The 16,647-nt window shown below is 32.8% G+C and overlaps 3 protein-coding genes across 4 annotated transcripts; all 3 read left to right on the top strand.

Annotated features, from left to right (window-relative positions):
- Positions 1-1,106: 1,106 nt before the first annotated feature.
- On the top strand, positions 1,107-4,075 carry LOC133294871 (rop guanine nucleotide exchange factor 5). Of its 2 annotated transcripts, XM_061493628.1 has the most exons (8): positions 1,107-1,156; positions 1,196-1,398; positions 1,522-1,641; positions 1,807-1,961; positions 2,067-2,141; positions 2,241-2,531; positions 2,687-3,043; positions 3,605-4,075. In XM_061493628.1, exons 1-8 carry the CDS (start codon positions 1,107-1,109, stop codon positions 4,073-4,075), a joined length of 1,722 nt encoding a protein of 573 aa, XP_061349612.1. The 2 variants fall into 2 exon arrangements, with proteins under 2 accessions (XP_061349612.1, XP_061349610.1); XM_061493626.1 differs by having other exon boundaries at positions 1,107-1,395; positions 1,525-1,641.
- Positions 4,076-9,734: 5,659 nt separating this feature from the next.
- Positions 9,735-11,506, top strand: LOC133294864 (uncharacterized). Its single transcript, XM_061493619.1, has 3 exons — positions 9,735-10,534; positions 10,626-10,748; positions 11,074-11,506. The coding sequence occupies exon 1, from the start codon at positions 9,786-9,788 to the stop codon at positions 10,335-10,337; it is 552 nt and encodes a 183-aa protein (XP_061349603.1). The 5' UTR covers positions 9,735-9,785; the 3' UTR covers positions 10,338-10,534; positions 10,626-10,748; positions 11,074-11,506.
- A 3,974-nt stretch (positions 11,507-15,480) lies between these two features.
- Positions 15,481-15,807, top strand: LOC133294869 (uncharacterized). Its single transcript, XM_061493624.1, has one exon. The coding sequence runs from the start codon at positions 15,481-15,483 to the stop codon at positions 15,805-15,807; it is 327 nt and encodes a 108-aa protein (XP_061349608.1).
- Positions 15,808-16,647: the final 840 nt, after the last annotated feature.

Genomic DNA, 16,647 nt, shown 5'->3' with positions numbered 1-16,647 from the left:
AAAAAACTCATATTAGTCCCTAAAAGGACTAAAATGGGTCAATTTTAAATTTTTGAGGGACCACAATGGGCCTTTTTATTTGCTAAGGACTAAAACGGGTGTTGTGAAATTTGCTGAGTACCAGAAAATGTATTTACTTTTTTTCTAAACTAAAAACATAAATAAAAAATGGGTAGATATTGTAACAACCAATTAGGGTTAGTACTAATCAATTTCACCGTTACATCGATTATGTTGATCCAGCAGTTATATTTACTTTCATCTTTATACGGTTATGATTCTCCGTATTTAAAGTTTTACATTTAATATGAGAAATCATAACCGTACAAAGATAAAATAAATATAAAGTATTAAATATGGAGAATCATAATCATACAAAGATAAAAATATAATCGTTGGATCATTGATTGGTAATAACATTAATAGTAAGCTAATTGATTGTTACAATATCATACCCCATGAATTTTTTTTTTTTTTTCAAAAACAATTCGACAATCGTCACCGAACTCAAGCATGCAAAATCTTCTTAAACCATGACATTCCATTAGGATTAAAGTACTATTTTCGTTTTAGTAGCAACAAATTAATGATCAAGGCCTAATAATAGTTAACGGCAACGAAAAGTAAAGGCCAAGAAGGTAATTAAACATTCTCAGCGTCTTTTAGCTTAGCACCCTCTGCATACAGCCACAACAGGGTTCAAATTTTTATATTGTTATTTTGAACGTACACGGTGCTCTGAGAGACGTTGCTAATTCGCACTTACCTTTCGAGATTCAAACTTCAAATAATATTTGTTTGCAAGAGAGAGAGAGTGTGTGTGTTGTGTTGTGTTGTGTTGTGTGTGTTCTCTCATCTCTGCTGTGAGTGTCTCACAATCCTTTTCGGAAAAAGCCGCACATCTTTCATCATTACATCGTCTTTTTTCATGAAACAACCTTTGCGGTCCCTTCATATATATCCTTAGACCTTAAACCAACCTCACATTTCACTGTTATGTCTGAGGGCCATGTTGTTGGAAACTTCTCTGGGTGAGTAGTGACTACCTCTTTTACCTTTTAGGACTCAAATTTTTTTTTTCTTCCCGTTGTGAAAAGTTGTCAAAGATGGATGCTTTATCAAAGAAGACTGAAAATTCACCAAAGAAAAGAGATGGGTTTCAATCTTCTCTCACAAACTCGAGTGCAGAGTCTAGAGAAACCAGTTTCAGTGGATCGAACTCCTCTGTCTCTATTGAAGAAGCAAAAGCAAAAGGGTCTTCTTCGCCTTCTCCTCTTGGCTGGCCTATTCTCAAGGCTACAGTCTCCAATCGCTTAAATTCTGATGAAAAAGAAAATAAACATAAATCTCACTTAGAAGATTCAAAATTTACCAGTATCGATTTCAAAATGTCAGGTTAGTTTTTTTTTTAAAAACTTTTTTTTCTTAGTTAAATTGGTTGTAGTTAATCATCCATTTTAGTGGGTGAAGTCATTAGTATCCATTTAGTTGTTGTCTTATTAGATTTCTTTTTAACTGAAACAGAAGCTGATATGATGAAGGAAAGGTTTGCAAAATTGTTGCTTGGTGAAGATATGTCAGGTTCTGGAAAAGGGGTTTCCACTGCTTTGGCCATCTCAAATGCCATTACTAATCTGTGTGGTACGCTTTTTCTCTCTTGCATACACTGAGATAGGTTCATGTTGTTGTAAATTGTAATTGAGGAACTGTTTTGTTTGTCTAACTTGACAAAAGCTTCAAATTTCTGTTTTTGGTATAAATTTAAGTTGTATGATTTATGCAATTTGGATTTTGTGCTACATGTAGCCACGGCATTTGGGCAATTATGGAGACTAGAACCTCTACCTTCTGAGAAGAAAGCAATGTGGCATAGAGAGATGGAATGGCTTGTTAGTGTTAGTGATCACATTGTTGAATTAAAACCTTCTTGGCAAACATTTCCTGATGGAAGTAAGCTCGAGGTAAAATTTGATCAAGTCCTTAGCCCCAATGCTGAACTCTGATTTTTTTTATTTTTTTTTTCAACAAGGGGAATTATGATGTTTCTAATCTGTTGCATTCTGCAGGTAATGACTTGCAGGCCCAGGACAGATATTTTTATCAATCTTCCAGCTCTTCGCAAACTTGACAACATGCTTCTCGTGAGTACTTAATCTTATTCTTTCATGATACAGTAGTAATTTGAAGAGGCATCATTAACTGATTGAGGTTGTATTATTGTACATTTTCTTTTATCACAGGAGATTTTAGATAGTTTCACCACTACAGAGTTTTGGTACGTTGACCAAGGAATTGTAGCCCCAGATGCAGATGGTTCAGCCTCTTTTCGCAAAACAATTCAGAGGCAAGAAGAAAAGTGGTGGCTTCCCGTACCTCGTGTGCCCCCTGCAGGTCTCAGTGAGAACTCAAGAAAGCAGTTGAATCACTCTAGAGAGTGTGCAAACCAAATACTAAAAGCAGCCATGTCTATCAACAGCATTGCTTTGGCTGAAATGGAAGTTCCCGAATCATATTTGGAAGTCCTGCCTAAGGTCTAAATTCTAACATAAATAAACTTTTTCTTTATGTCAATTATATGATTTAAGATAAATGGCCAAACATATTTCATTCATGAATTGATGGCATTGTCTTGAATATTAATATGGGTTTTCACTAAAGAGTACTTTCAACATGTCCTGGCTTACAGAATGGAAGAACTTGCTTGGGGGATTTTGTGTACCGTTACATCACATCAGATCAATTCTCCCCGGAGTGTCTACTTGACTGCTTAGACCTCTCCTCTGAACATGTTGCACTAGAGATTGCTAACCGTGTGGAAGCAGCAATTTATGTTTGGCGTAGAAGAGCTCACTCCAGACCCTCACCTAATCCCAACCGTTCAACAACAAAGTCATCCTGGGAGATAGTTAAGGACTTTATGGTTGATGGAGATAAGAGAGAACTACTAGCTGAAAGAGCTGAAAACATTCTAATTTCCTTGAAGCAGCGTTTCCCAGGCTTAACTCAAACTACACTGGATACCAGCAAGATCCAGTGCAACAAGGTTCCATGCATCTCTTTTTTTATCCATCTATATCACTCACTTGATAAAACTGTTTCTTTGTGACTGAAATGTCATGGATTTGAAATCGGATAATAACTTTTTGCAAATATGTAAAGATAAGACTGCGTATAAGGATTATTCTTAACTCTACCCTCACTAGTCGGGTTTTAAGGGGGAGTGGTTTACATGATAACTCACTAGTCACTGCCCTTTATGCATCTCTTCTTTTATCCATCTATATCACTCACCTGATAAAACTGTTTCTTTGTGACCGAAAGGTCATCTTTATGAATCTCTTTTTTTATCCATCTATATCACTCACCTGATAAAACTGTTTCTTTGTGACTGAAAGGTCATGGATTAGAATTCAGATAATAACTTTTTGCAAATATGTAAGGATAAGACTGCGTATAAGGATTATCCTTAGCTCTACCCTCACTAGTTGGGTTTTAACGGGGAGTGGTTTACATGATCACTCACTCACTGGTCACTGTGCTTTATTGCAATATTTTTCTCTCTTAGCCTTCTTCAACACTGACACATTTCACTCAAACATTTCAGGATGTTGGAAAATCAGTACTGGAGAGCTACTCAAGAGTTTTGGAGAGCATGGCTTTTAATATTGTGGCCCGTATTGATGATTTGCTATATGTGGATGACTTGACTAAACATTCAGAGAAATTTGCATTGGTTTCAACTGTTAACATGGTTTCTCAGCAAAAGGTTTCACGTCCATTCTCAGTGTCTGTCTCAGGCACACCACACAAAGCAGCAGTTTCACCTGTGCCACTAATTAGTCCTGCAAGAGTGGAGAGAACTCCTTTCCTCAACAACAATAACAACTGCATTAAACCTCCTCGTCGTGGGTTTGGGGTGAGAAGAGTGTTGTCAAATTATCTTGGAGTAGAGACAAAAACAAAGGTATGTAGCAATTCAACTGAGGTTAATTGTTCAAACACAAATGGCAAGAAAACAGAACACCCAGAACAACGTCAGAAGGAATCTTGTGCCCTGAAAAACAAGACAAAATGACTAGCGAGGTTCTCCATTGAAGCACTCATTATGCTTTACATGTGACACTGAGTTTAGTAGGAGATTCGGTGGAGCACAAACTCTTGTAAACATTTGTGATTTTTTTTCTTGTTTTACATTTGTATCATTTACGAATATTTGTTGGTAGTTGAGAATTCAAATTCATAGTTATTACACTAGTCTCTTACTGAAATCTGAAGCAGTTGGTATATTCATATTTTTGAATTTAAATACGCTGGAAATCACATTGACATTTAAAAATGTTATTTCGTCAATTAATTCAAACCTATCTATGCTTTTGTAGCAATGTGTTGAAATCATTAAATACCAAACCAAATATAGATTGATTGTCTTTAGTTTAAGATCATATATTCTTTAGAACATTAAGCTTCCCATACGTATTATGATGGGACAAATGGGGAGCTTTGCACAATTTTGCTTGGAGCATTAGAATGGTTGATAAAAATCAAAAGTTTAAATGCAAATGAGAGTAAAAATTTTAAAGATTAACCTTTGGTAGTGTAAACATCAAAGCGCGTTTACAGAAAGATTACGAGGTTACCCCTTTTAAACGCTATTCCTAATTGTCATGTTACTTACGGATCAGGGTGTTCGTGGTCTGGATTGGATCAATTTTTAAGGAGTGAAAATCATTCGATTTAATTCTTTCGGTTTAATTTAATCATGTAATCATTCATTCGGTTTGCATTTTTTCCAAATACGATCCGATCCTATCCAATCCAATTTTATTCGATTTGGATTGGATTAGTTTTCGATTTTTTGAAAAGCCTAAGATTTGTATAATGATTATTGTGCAAATAACATATGTATCGACTTTGTCAAGTTTGTATGATGATTATTGTGCAATCTAGAGGTATTGTACAACAAAAAATTAAATTATCATCTTTTACTTTAAACAAAAAATTTATAATATAGAGGAGCTGCGGTACAACAATAACCCATGTAATAAAAATATATTATGTATATTATAAAAAAAAAAAGTTAAATAGATCAATTACAACCCACTTTCTCAAACATGGAGTCAATGGGTCTAGAATTTATAATTTTGTTATATGATTTTTGATCTATGATTAAGGAAAGACCCAAATAGGTAAATGATAAGGTTGGGGAATCATTGGATCGGTTTGGATTAGATTGGATCGATTTTCATCAACTCATATAAAAATTGATCCAATCCAATTAAATTTTGTGATTTTTTTTTATTTTTGATTTTTCGATTAATTCGATTTTTGATTTTTCAGTTCGGTCACCGTAATTTAAATCAGTTGATGAACACCCCAATTACGGAGTTTCCTCAACAAGGTCACCTAACGCTTGTATTTTAATCTTATATTTGACTTTTCATTCATTTTAGGTAGAACTTGATTTTGATTTATTATAAAATTATATTCTTATTTAATAATATATTGTTATATTATTTTGTGAGTTTCATAACTCGTGTTAACTAATATGATAACACGTGTAAAACTTTTTTACTTTTGACAACCCATATAATCTAAATTTTATTAGTTATCAATATGGATGTGTCAAATGATTATTGGTGTAATAGTTTTAGATTCAAATTTAATTTACAAATTGATATATTGAAATTAATGTTTTAAAAACTAAACCGAAAATTGAACTAACTTAACGGCTGTAAGAAACATACCAAGCCAACATATTTGTGCCATGTAGGACATAGTAGACTGCAAATATAAAAGGGTTTATAGTTTCCCACGCAGATAAAATTATCTTTTAAACATACAGTGAGGTTTATATTTTATTTTTTTTCTCTTTTCTTTTCATACGAGCACAACATATTATTATGTGTGCAGGAGATAAAATTTATCTCCTATAACATGAGAAACTTTAAATCCAATATAAAAATTAAAAACACAATTATGCTTATAATTTTTTTTCTTATATTTTTACACAATGTAGGACATAATAAATAGACTACAAATATAAAAATAAAAACTTAATTATACTTATATTTTTTGTTATTTTGATATTCAACTAAGCCTATGTTTAAAAAACGTAAATTGAGTTTTTTTTTTTTTAATTTTTTTAGGAGAAGGGATTCATTCAAAGGCTACCGACTAAAGAAAATCATGAAAGAAATTCTAATTAAGTACTTGGGTCATATTTATATACAAATAATTTAACTAGACTTTTATAAGTAAACAATTTTAAGAAATCTCAAATGCATATAAAATTTGTAAATAAATCTAATGTGAAATGGTAAAGAGTTTGTTTCCATTAATTACTAGTCTCGTAGTCTCCAGTTCTAGTTTAAGAATGAAAAACGTAATATGAATCCAATCGAAATTTGAATTGAACTAATTGGGTGATGGATACCGCATTGTTAACTTTAGCTGTATGAACTTCTCATATGGGCTTCAGAAAACATATCTCATATGTTGCAGTTAGGCCTTTTTAGTAGTCTCATTGTGTGCAATATTGTTAACTTTTGCTGCATTATTGCTCACAACGTAGCTCTCGGATAAATTTAATGTTTTTGTAAGTTCTTATTACAATAAATTCATGGAACTTGCCTTTAGAAAAATTAACAAGTATTAATATGCAACGTTTCATAAATTATTAATTTTTTTTGGATACAACGTTTCATAAATTATATAGATTAAGGGGGTTGTATTGATTGGGATTTCAAAGGATTTTAATAGATTATTTTTGAAATAAAAAATCAATTGGTATTCAATTAAAATTGTAAAGGATTGAAAAATAATCATATGGTATTCGATTAGAATTTTAAAAATTTATTTCAGAGTCCGTCCAAATCCGTTGGTATTCAATCATAATTTTAAACAAAGAAAAAAATAATATTATGGTATTCAAAAATCTAACGGTTTTAATGAATATTTTATTAGTGTGGATTTCGTGAGATTTTTTAGCGAGAAATATAGATAGGATGCATCTCTCACAATCTCATCCTAACCCCCAGAATTTTTTGAGATTTCTCTATTGTAGTGTCTTCTTCTTCCTTTGGCGGACAGATCTGCTCGAAGCCAGATTACGCCATGGGAGCTTCATCAAAGCTTAAAAACAACATATATTTGAGCGATTTTCATCACAAAATAACCCAAAAACAACAACCAACAAGATTTTAATTTAATCCATCTCAAAAACAACAAATTTTTGAGCGACTTTTGAAAGTTTTTGGAAGTTAAATAATGATTTTTCAAGTTATTGGTCGCGATTTTTCTTAACACAAAAATGAGTGATTTTTGTATTAAAAATAACATAAAATAGTGGAAAAATAACAGGGGAACAAAAATCCCACGAACCAATTTTTGTTTTACATCAACGAAACAAGATCGATTTAAAAAAAGATTGCAACTTTCATAATATGAACCCCGTGTTTTATAATAATACATTCATGAACGAAATTTCTTCATTATAATAAACGATTTCAAACAATTTTTTTATCAATAGATCATTAAAAACGACAACAAAAGCCTCATAGCAATTTAAGGTTTCAATATATCAATTGAAAATAATTTGAGAAATTTTCTAAACTTTCATTAAATAAAACCCAGAAATTCAGATCTAAAATTTTCTTGGAATACTTAACGAAAACATACATATGATATATTGTTAGAAAACTCTTATCACGTAGAATAAAAACCCCAAGGTTTACATGATCACTTAAACAAATTCAAACGAAATTTTATCATGAATTTTACTGATTAAGAAGATTACATTAGGTTTTAATTATTTTTATTAATATCATTGTATTTCTTTGTTATTTTTCTATTGACCCTTATAATTTTGAATGTTTATTAAAAATTCATACGTTTCTTACAATCTTATAAATTCATATTGTCCTTTAAAATCTTATAAATTTTATTAAAATCCAATCTTATGAAATCTTGATTGTAAAAAAAGTCTTTAAGGTCCCTCAAATTGTAAAAAGTTTTTTAAAATCTATAAAAAAATTTATATCAAAAAAATCTTTTAAAATCCTAATCCAATACATTCCCTAAATCAACAACGTCCTACCAACGTATTATTACTTTAAATATAAAATAACAATGCAACACAAAAATTTATATGACTATTTAATATAAACAATAATATATCATTATAAATTACCAAAGGGCTTTGCATTTCTCATTTAACATGAGGTTTATATGTCTATTTAATATAAACAATAATATATCATTATAAATTACCAAAGGGCTTTGCATTTATCATTTAATATGAGATTAGAAAAATTCCTACACATACATAATTCAAATGGATCCCACCATAAACAAAAAATGAAAAATGAAAAAATATTGCATGCAAAATGATCTATCTTATTATTATATATTTATATAAGGAAAAAAATTCTCATGTTGCATGAGAAGTCTCCTCTTATACCATTCTCACTTCGATGTCCGTGCCAATTACTTTTTTATTTTTTATTTTTTTCTTTAAAGTGAACTCCACCCTTTTTTCTTTCTGTAGGAAAACTTAAATTTATCTTGCCGATTTATATATTAATGTTTCTGGCTATTTCACCCTTTTGCCCCTTATTAATTATTTAATAACCATTTTTCCCTTATTCAGAACTATCTACCAATATGCCCCTCTTTAATCGATTAAGCCAAAAATTTAATCGATTAAATGGTCAAAATAGGCAAAAATCGTTAACTTGAAGATTTAATCGATTAAATCTCCCATGCATAAGGTTGTTCTTCTGATACAGAGGAAGATTTAATCGATTAAGTTGAAGATTTAATTTAAATCTTCATTTTAACATTTAATCGATTAAATATTCAACTTAATCGATTAAAGAGGGGCAGATTGGTAGATAGTTTGCAATAAGAGACAAAATGATTATTAAATAATTAATGAGGGGTAAAATAGTGAAATAGCCTAATGTTTCTTCTATAAAGTGAAGATAACTTTGTAGGCTATTTGACCCTTTTGCCTCTTATTAATTAATTAATAATTATTTTGTTCCTTATTCAGAACTATCTACCAACCTGCCCCTCTTTAATTTATTAACTTGAAGATTTAATCGATTAAATGGTCAAAACTGGAAAAAATGGTTCACTTGAAGATTTAATCGATTAAATCTTCAAGTTAATCGATTAAATCTCTCTCTTAATTTATTTAATCGATTAAAACTTATATTTAATTGATTAAATATCCTAAATTAGCGTGAAAACAATGATACCGACTTGTAAAATGACAACTCTTAATAAAACACAATCAGCTCTTGTTAAATACAAAACACAATCAACTCTTATTATTAAATACAAAACGCACAATCAGCTCTTGTTAAATACAAAACACAATCAACTCTTATTATTAAATACAAAACGCAATCAGCTCCTATTAAATACAAAACACAATTAGCTCATATCAAATTCCCTATTAAATATATATGGAGTTTTGCATTCAATTTAACATGACACAAATTTTTTTCTACACACAACATTTTATGGGACCCACATTTTTTGAAGAAAAAAAAAAAAAACTACGGCACACAAAACGAATTTCTATAACATTACACAATCAATTTTCCTACAACATATAAAACCCTCTATATATATATATATATATATATAAATGCTGACGTAGTGACGTTACTCTTTGAATAAAATATGTTGGTAAAGTAAAGACAAGCTAAACCGCGTTTTCAGTGAGGAGGATCCATTCATCGCATAGATACGCCATTCTTCTTGCTCCTTCTTCGGCAATGTCTTCATCCTTCACGAGTCTCCACATAACGGCCTTAGATGCGATCGTGAACGTGAACTCGCTCTTCACACTAGCAGTGTTCGTCGGGTTGTCCTGGAACCCCAACGACCCGGATAACAACCTCAATAAGGATCCTGCCTGCGCACCCACCGCCAACATCGCCGAGAATGTCGTCGCTTTCCATGTCTACTCCTTCAGCTCCTTCCTCTTCTCCAGCCTCGTCGCCCTTGCCCTCAAGCAGGTCATTCGCCTCTCCCGCACCACCACCACCACCGCCACCTCCTCCTACCACTACCCCGCCGCCGCCGTCGAATTCCTCGCCCACATCAACCGCACCACCCTCCGCGTCGGTATGCTCGTCTCCGGCGTCGGCTCCGTTAGCGGCTGCGGCTTCCTCATGCTCGCTCTCGTCAACGTCGTTCAGATCAAGCTTGGAACCCTCGCTTGTGGAAGCTCTGATAGTTTCGCTGCCGTCGTTCCGCTCTTGATCTTGGTCCCCATCGCGCTTCTCATATACGTAGCCGTAGTTTTGTACGCTTTCACTCGCTAGGTTTCGTGTACTTTCAGGCAATAACTATGTATAATATATTTCGGGTGAAACTATGTTCAACGAGAGTGTTCTGTTTTGAGGTTAAATTAGATTGCTTTGTGATGTGACTAATTTGTGTATGCTTATTGCAACTGCGAAATTTGCGAGGTTTATTTTGTAGTTCATGACCTAATTAGTTGTTAATTCAGATATTTCGGGTATTTTTCGTTTTCAAATGTGGTTTTGTTGATTTTGAATTACATTTTATAAAATAGTGATACTAACAAATGGAAGTGGTATTTTTTGTAGTATCACTTCTGAATTACTGAAGAGAAAGAAAGTTCCAAGTGATAAGGGTGAGCGAGGTTGCTTACAGTTATGGAAGAAACTGTGTGTATCAAGGGGAGCACAACAGTAGTGGAAACTTTCATAGTAAGTAACAAATTACAATAGTAAGGTTATCTTTTCCACTTGTATAGTTCTCATAGTTCTTATTTGTGCTTGTTATGTTACTTAATACTGCCAAGAATTCTGGGTTCAAACCTGAAGTCGTAGTAACTATTAGCTATAGTCCCATGGGTTGCAAATGTGGAGGCTTGTGATACACAACAATTGCAAATTCATTCATTTACATTTTCTTAGTTAAAGAAGACAAGGGAAAGGAAAGCCATTTTGGTTTTATTTCTTTTTGACCCTTTCGAAGTACTCAAATTGTGCATTGAATTCTCTCTGTAAAACCTGCTCTTTCATTTTGCAGTTTACTTGTTGCTAAAGGTTGAAGAGTAATGCCAATTGCCAGGAGTCCGTGTACATGCCAACATTAGTGGCCTGATTTTTATCTTATGGAGAATTTGAATTGTAACAAAATATCCTTGAGTTTGTGTTGCATCAATGTTGTATATGATTAATAAAGTTTAGCTTTAGGTACATTGGATAAGCTTCGTCATATCCACTGATAAAGAAAAAGGGACAAATCTTCAAACTCAGAGATCGGACCTCAATGGCAAAACGTGGAAGAATACTATTAAGACATTTTATTTGGGATGAGATCCTAATCAGTAATCACCCTAGTTAAACTCAGATTTTTTGACTCTGTCCTTTCAAAAAAAGAAGCTATGTAGTTATATCAAAAAAGAAGATGAAGCTACATATGGTTTAGCTGCTGTAGTCCGAATTGCTCATAACTTACACCGAACTGAAGATTATTGATCATGACTTTTCTCCTTAATTAGGAATAATGCTTCTAAAGAAGTACTTTTCTCTATACTTATCAATACTACCGGTGAAAAAGGTTAGTTTGTGAATCTCCTATCTACTTTTATTGTCAGCTCTTCGTGCCGTAAATTAACAATAATTTGTGTTACGAATAAGTTTTACTTGTGTGAAAGTAAAGCATCTTGGAAATAAGGTTGAACCGCTGGATAGCCTCAAAGCAATGAGCAAGGGTTGGTTGTTTGTAAACTTGTTTCATTACATTTGGAAAGCACTTCTTCAGCTTTATTTGATTTGTTTTTGGGTCATTGGACTGGATTGTGTATATCAGTACAAGGCTTTCAGCGTGAGCCGAACGTCACGCTGAACGTTGTCACACTTTAGGAGATGGGCTTTTGAAGTACTCACTGTCCGTTGTATGCTTTGCAAATACACGGCCTCATTAGTAAGGAAAAGTGGAAATTAGTTGTATTGTACCATTAATTATGAGAAATGTGTGTCCTTTGAAAGATACAAACTTAATTCTTTTGAATAGAGAGATAAATATGAAAAGATGTGGGTCCCACTGAAACAAAATAAAAGACAAAAAAATAAAGGTGTGAGTCCCACCTCGTATCCATCTCTCTTTTAAAAGGATCTAAGTGTGTGTCTTTTTAAAAGACACACACCTTTCCCTTAATTATGGGCACAAATGTAGATGAAATGAAAATAATTTTGTTTCCAACAAATATTTTCTTCCTAATCTTTGAGATAAAAACACAAAGTGAAAGAACATTGTAGAGTTTTTTCTTTTTCCTAGAAACAAATGTATATGGATGGGCTTTTTCATAGTGAAAAGCTGTTTTTTTTTTTTTTCAAAAAAAGAAGCACTTCTACTATAAAATTTATTTGGATGTCTACTCTTCAAAAAGCAAAAATCACAAAAAAAAGTTAAAAACTTGTTTTTTTTTAAAATTAAAAATTTTAGCTTCTACAAAAATAAAGGTCAAAAACCAAAAACCAAAAGCCAAATTTTATTTTAAAAATTTAAATAAGTTTGACTTTTTTAAAAAATATTTTAAAAATAAACAAGACATAAAAAATATTTTTTTTTCAGAAGTAAATCCAAACGCCCATAAGGCCTCATATAGTATGTATTACGCAACGCTGCACAACTCATTAGGTGGCCCACAAAACGACTTAAACTCTATCTTCGCATGGGCTGCTGCGGCTGCCGTAATCGGCTAATCGCATAGGCCTAGGATGAAAGAAAAGCATCCCTAACAAACTTCATTAAAAGATAAGTAAAATCCTTTTTGTATCCTAACAAAAAATACCAGTGTTGTTAAAAACGGACTGGCCGGTTGGTCCGGAAACCGGCCCATCAACCGGTCCGTTTCTTACAATGGACCGGACATGCTATCGATCCGGTGAACCGGTCAAGAACCGCGGTTCAACCGGTGAACCAATTTTGGAAAAAATAATTCCAATGTTGCAGCTATTGGGATTCAACAACTTACCACTGGGCTGATTTTGTTTATTGGTTAATATGCACCATTTAATATATATATATATATATATATATATATATATATATTATTTAATAGAATTATTTCAAAATAGCATTTAGTAGGAATTGAACCCTTGTTATGAAGATGTAAATTATAGTCTTTATCACTAAACTATATTTGGTTCTTAGTTCACTTGCACCATTTAAAATATTTATTATATAATTGAGTATAAAATATAAATTTATATATATATATATCTGATTCATGCGGTTGAACCAGTGACCCACTGACTCGGTACCCCGACCGGGTCGATCACCGGTCCGAGTTTAATAACATTAAAAAATATGGTCTTCATTTTCGTCCCTTAAAAATAAAGTCAACATTTATTCCCTCTATAATTCTAGTTCTTTGAAAATATGTTCCCTCATAAATTCAATGAAGATCCAATTTAGTCCTTGGAAAAGAATTAATATGAGTTTTTTTTGTAAGGGACGAAAACGAAGACAATATTTTTTTGTTAAGGACCCAAAAAAGATTTTCCTCTTACGAGATTTATACCTTTTCCTCTAGAGTAAAGGTTTATTTGAGTATCAGAGTATTGTCACTATTCGTCGAAGGATAGAGGGGAACGGTTTTGGACAACCCCTAAATTGATATATTAGAGAAGAGTTGGAAGAATCAGAGAAGAGTTGGAAGAATCATCACGGATGGGTACAGTTCACCTAACATTTGGATTAGAACACTCTTGAAGAAATATAAGAAATATGTGAGGAAGAATGATTAATCTACTTTTATTTTGAAAATTATTTAATAAATTTATCCTATTTTTAAAATTAGTTATTAATCTATCATACTTTATTAAAAATTGACCACTTTCGACTACGTAAATTCCACAATGAGATACGTGTCTTTATCATATTACTAATCGATCTGGATAAAATACAATCGGCCCACATAGGATTAAAACCCAAATATCAAAGCCCAAACACTTAGGGCCCATGTAATGAGCGATATCTACATCGTGCACAATGAATCAGGGGACGCGATAGATTCATCGCCCCTAAATTGCCTAAGACATGACTTCATAACTAAGGAAGAAATTCATAACATGAACAAGGAACCACCGCGTAATGAGCCAATACTCTAAGGACAGCACCAGCTTGCCACCACTCTATAAAAGTAGCTTGACATATAGAGGTATAGTCAGAAAGACACAAGCTGAGAACAGATAAACCGGCAGCCCATAAACGGTCAATCAGATGACATACTGCCTACCAAAGGCGACATCAGACTTACTATATAAACAAATGGTACACACCCAGGTACATCAATTTAATTCAGTAAGAATACAACATAAGCCTTGCACTGATACTGATTTGAGCGTCGGATCCAGAGTGTCTTTGCAGGTACCCCAGTCAGAGTCATAGCGCCAAGGGAGATCATCACCAACTCACTTCATAACTGCCATCTCTAGCCCAAGGAGAACCTTACCCAACTAAAAGCCTTCACTCTACAACCGAGTGTGATTAAGCCCAATATTGACCCACCCATATTGCACTGGTCCGATTATTAACATATATCATGTTTGTGGAATCCACATAATATCAACTTTTGTCTAAATAATCGAGTAAATTGATAAATAATTTTAAAAATAGGATAAACGGATAATTGATTTTTAAGATAAAGATTTATCGGTCATTGTCAATCAGCCAATCTGTGAAGCAATACTTGTATTCCTAGTGGTGTGGCTAGGGTTATGGTTATTGAGAGTTTTTTGCATTTTTCTTATTAAAACTTAATGAAAAATAAGCTATACTTGTATAGCTTGTGTAGGTTTGTTTAAAAACAAAAAAAAACAAAAGATTTGAGTTTTGTGATACCTCGGCTAATTAATTTAGCAATATTCTATAAAGAATATGAAATTATGTTAAATATATTGAACCACAGTTGAGACCTTCCTTCTTTATCACTAATTTGACTTGTAAGCAATCAACCTGAACGAGATGGAAACCACGTTTATCTTATTCAAAAACCAGAGTGTCTAATTGTAACATGACGTGTTACAGAATACCAAACTTGAAACAACTACGTCTAATTTGACTATCAGTGTTTGTTTTTCTATTCATTATTTAAGAAAAAGCCTCCAATATTGATCTTATCTTCTTATATATATCCTCAATAACATAACATGCTGTTCTAATAATTTTAAACGTCGACAAAAAGTATGAATCTGCGGGCAGCTATACATAGCCCTTCTCTTCTCCCAAGAAATTAAAAGAATGAGAATTAGAAACCAGTTGCTTGAGCACATGGTTTTGTCAAAAATTGCTTCTTAATTTGTTTCGCTAATTAATAGCAATATATATAGAGCTTAATGCTAATGAGTTTTGTGTGAGTTGCCTACCAAATATTAGTTGAAGCTACTTAGTTAAGGAAATACATATAAAAGTTAATTAGCAAAGATGAGCAAGTTCATTTGGGTCATGCTGCTGCTTTTGATCACTGTGGCTGTTGCTGAAGATCATGATTCCGATCATGATCATGAACACCATAAAGGTGGTCCATGTGGCAAGTTTAGCACACAAAGAATGTTAACACATAAGCTGCGTCACTGTGAAAAAGCAGCACGTGACAAGTGGGCTCATGTTTCTGCTGAGTGCTGCAAAGAAGTGGCAAAGGTCAGCATCCCTTGCCTTCGTGCTATCTTTTCTTCAGACTCCTTCAAGAAAGTTAGAGTTAATCCCGAAATTGCAATCACTATTCCCGCACGTTGCCATCATGTTCACTAATGCATCAGGTAACCTATCTTCAACACACACATATATATATATAGTAAAATAAACAATTGATTTACCATATTCTATATTAATGTGCCATATGCTTATTGTTTTTTGTTCTAATCTATTTGCAGCTTATATATGTACCTTGAAGGCTGAGAACGCAAGTTATATGTGGTGCCTGAGGTTATGATACATCGTTAAAGTTCGGGAAACAATGTTTTGTGTGTTGTATCTTTAATAATTTGAGCTCATTATAGAGGCTCATGAGTCATGAATAAGTTACACTGTAAAAACTCTGTTATATATATAATAAGGGTTTTATAATTCTCATTTAACATGAGAATTATAATTTTCCTACGCACCCTTCGATTTCCGTGCTGACATGAGTACTACATAGAATTTTTTCTAACACATGAGTCTCACATGCTTTTTATCTCTACAACATGAGATTTCAATTCTCCTTTAACATGAAAATTATAAAACCCATATAATAAATAACTTGTGTGACCATTTAAGAAATAACTTTTTGGTTGTTTTAAGTTCAATGTTTAGGGTTTAGGGTTTTCGATTTCCGTGCTGACATGGGTCCTACATATAATTTTTTCTAACACATGGGTCCCACATGCTTTTTATCTCTACAATAGATTTCAATTCTCCTTTAACATGAGAATTATAAAACCCATATAATAAATAACTTGTGTTTAAGAAATAACTTTTTGGTTGTTTTAAGTTCAATGTTTATTTGCACTTAGATAGTCTAAAGACCAACGTATTTGCACTTAACCAATGATCTCAAATTTAATTTCAGGAGAATTTTGCCTTCCTTATGATCTTGTCCCACTCAATTTA

The sequence above is a fragment of the Gastrolobium bilobum genome, unplaced genomic scaffold (assembly GCF_033153095.1).
Source record: "Gastrolobium bilobum isolate Gb01-03AN ecotype WA unplaced genomic scaffold, APGP_CSIRO_Gbil_v1 utg19071, whole genome shotgun sequence".
Classification (NCBI taxonomy): Eukaryota; Viridiplantae; Streptophyta; class Magnoliopsida; order Fabales; family Fabaceae; genus Gastrolobium; species Gastrolobium bilobum.
This window is presented reverse-complemented; position numbering and strand designations above follow the sequence as displayed.

Excerpts from the sequence above, each read along its gene's own strand:
- LOC133294871 (XM_061493626.1), top strand. The coding sequence starts at position 1,107 with ATGGATGCTTTATCAAAGAAGACTGAAAATTCACCAAAGAAAAGAGAT. Across the intron at positions 2,142-2,240 it reads AACTTGACAACATGCTTCTC|GAGATTTTAGATAGTTTCAC; the intron begins GTGAGTACTTAA and ends CTTTTATCACAG. Across the intron at positions 2,532-2,686 it reads ATTTGGAAGTCCTGCCTAAG|AATGGAAGAACTTGCTTGGG; the intron begins GTCTAAATTCTA and ends CCTGGCTTACAG.
- LOC133294864 (XM_061493619.1), top strand. The coding sequence starts at position 9,786 with ATGTCTTCATCCTTCACGAGTCTCCACATAACGGCCTTAGATGCGATC.
- LOC133294869 (XM_061493624.1), top strand. The coding sequence starts at position 15,481 with ATGAGCAAGTTCATTTGGGTCATGCTGCTGCTTTTGATCACTGTGGCT.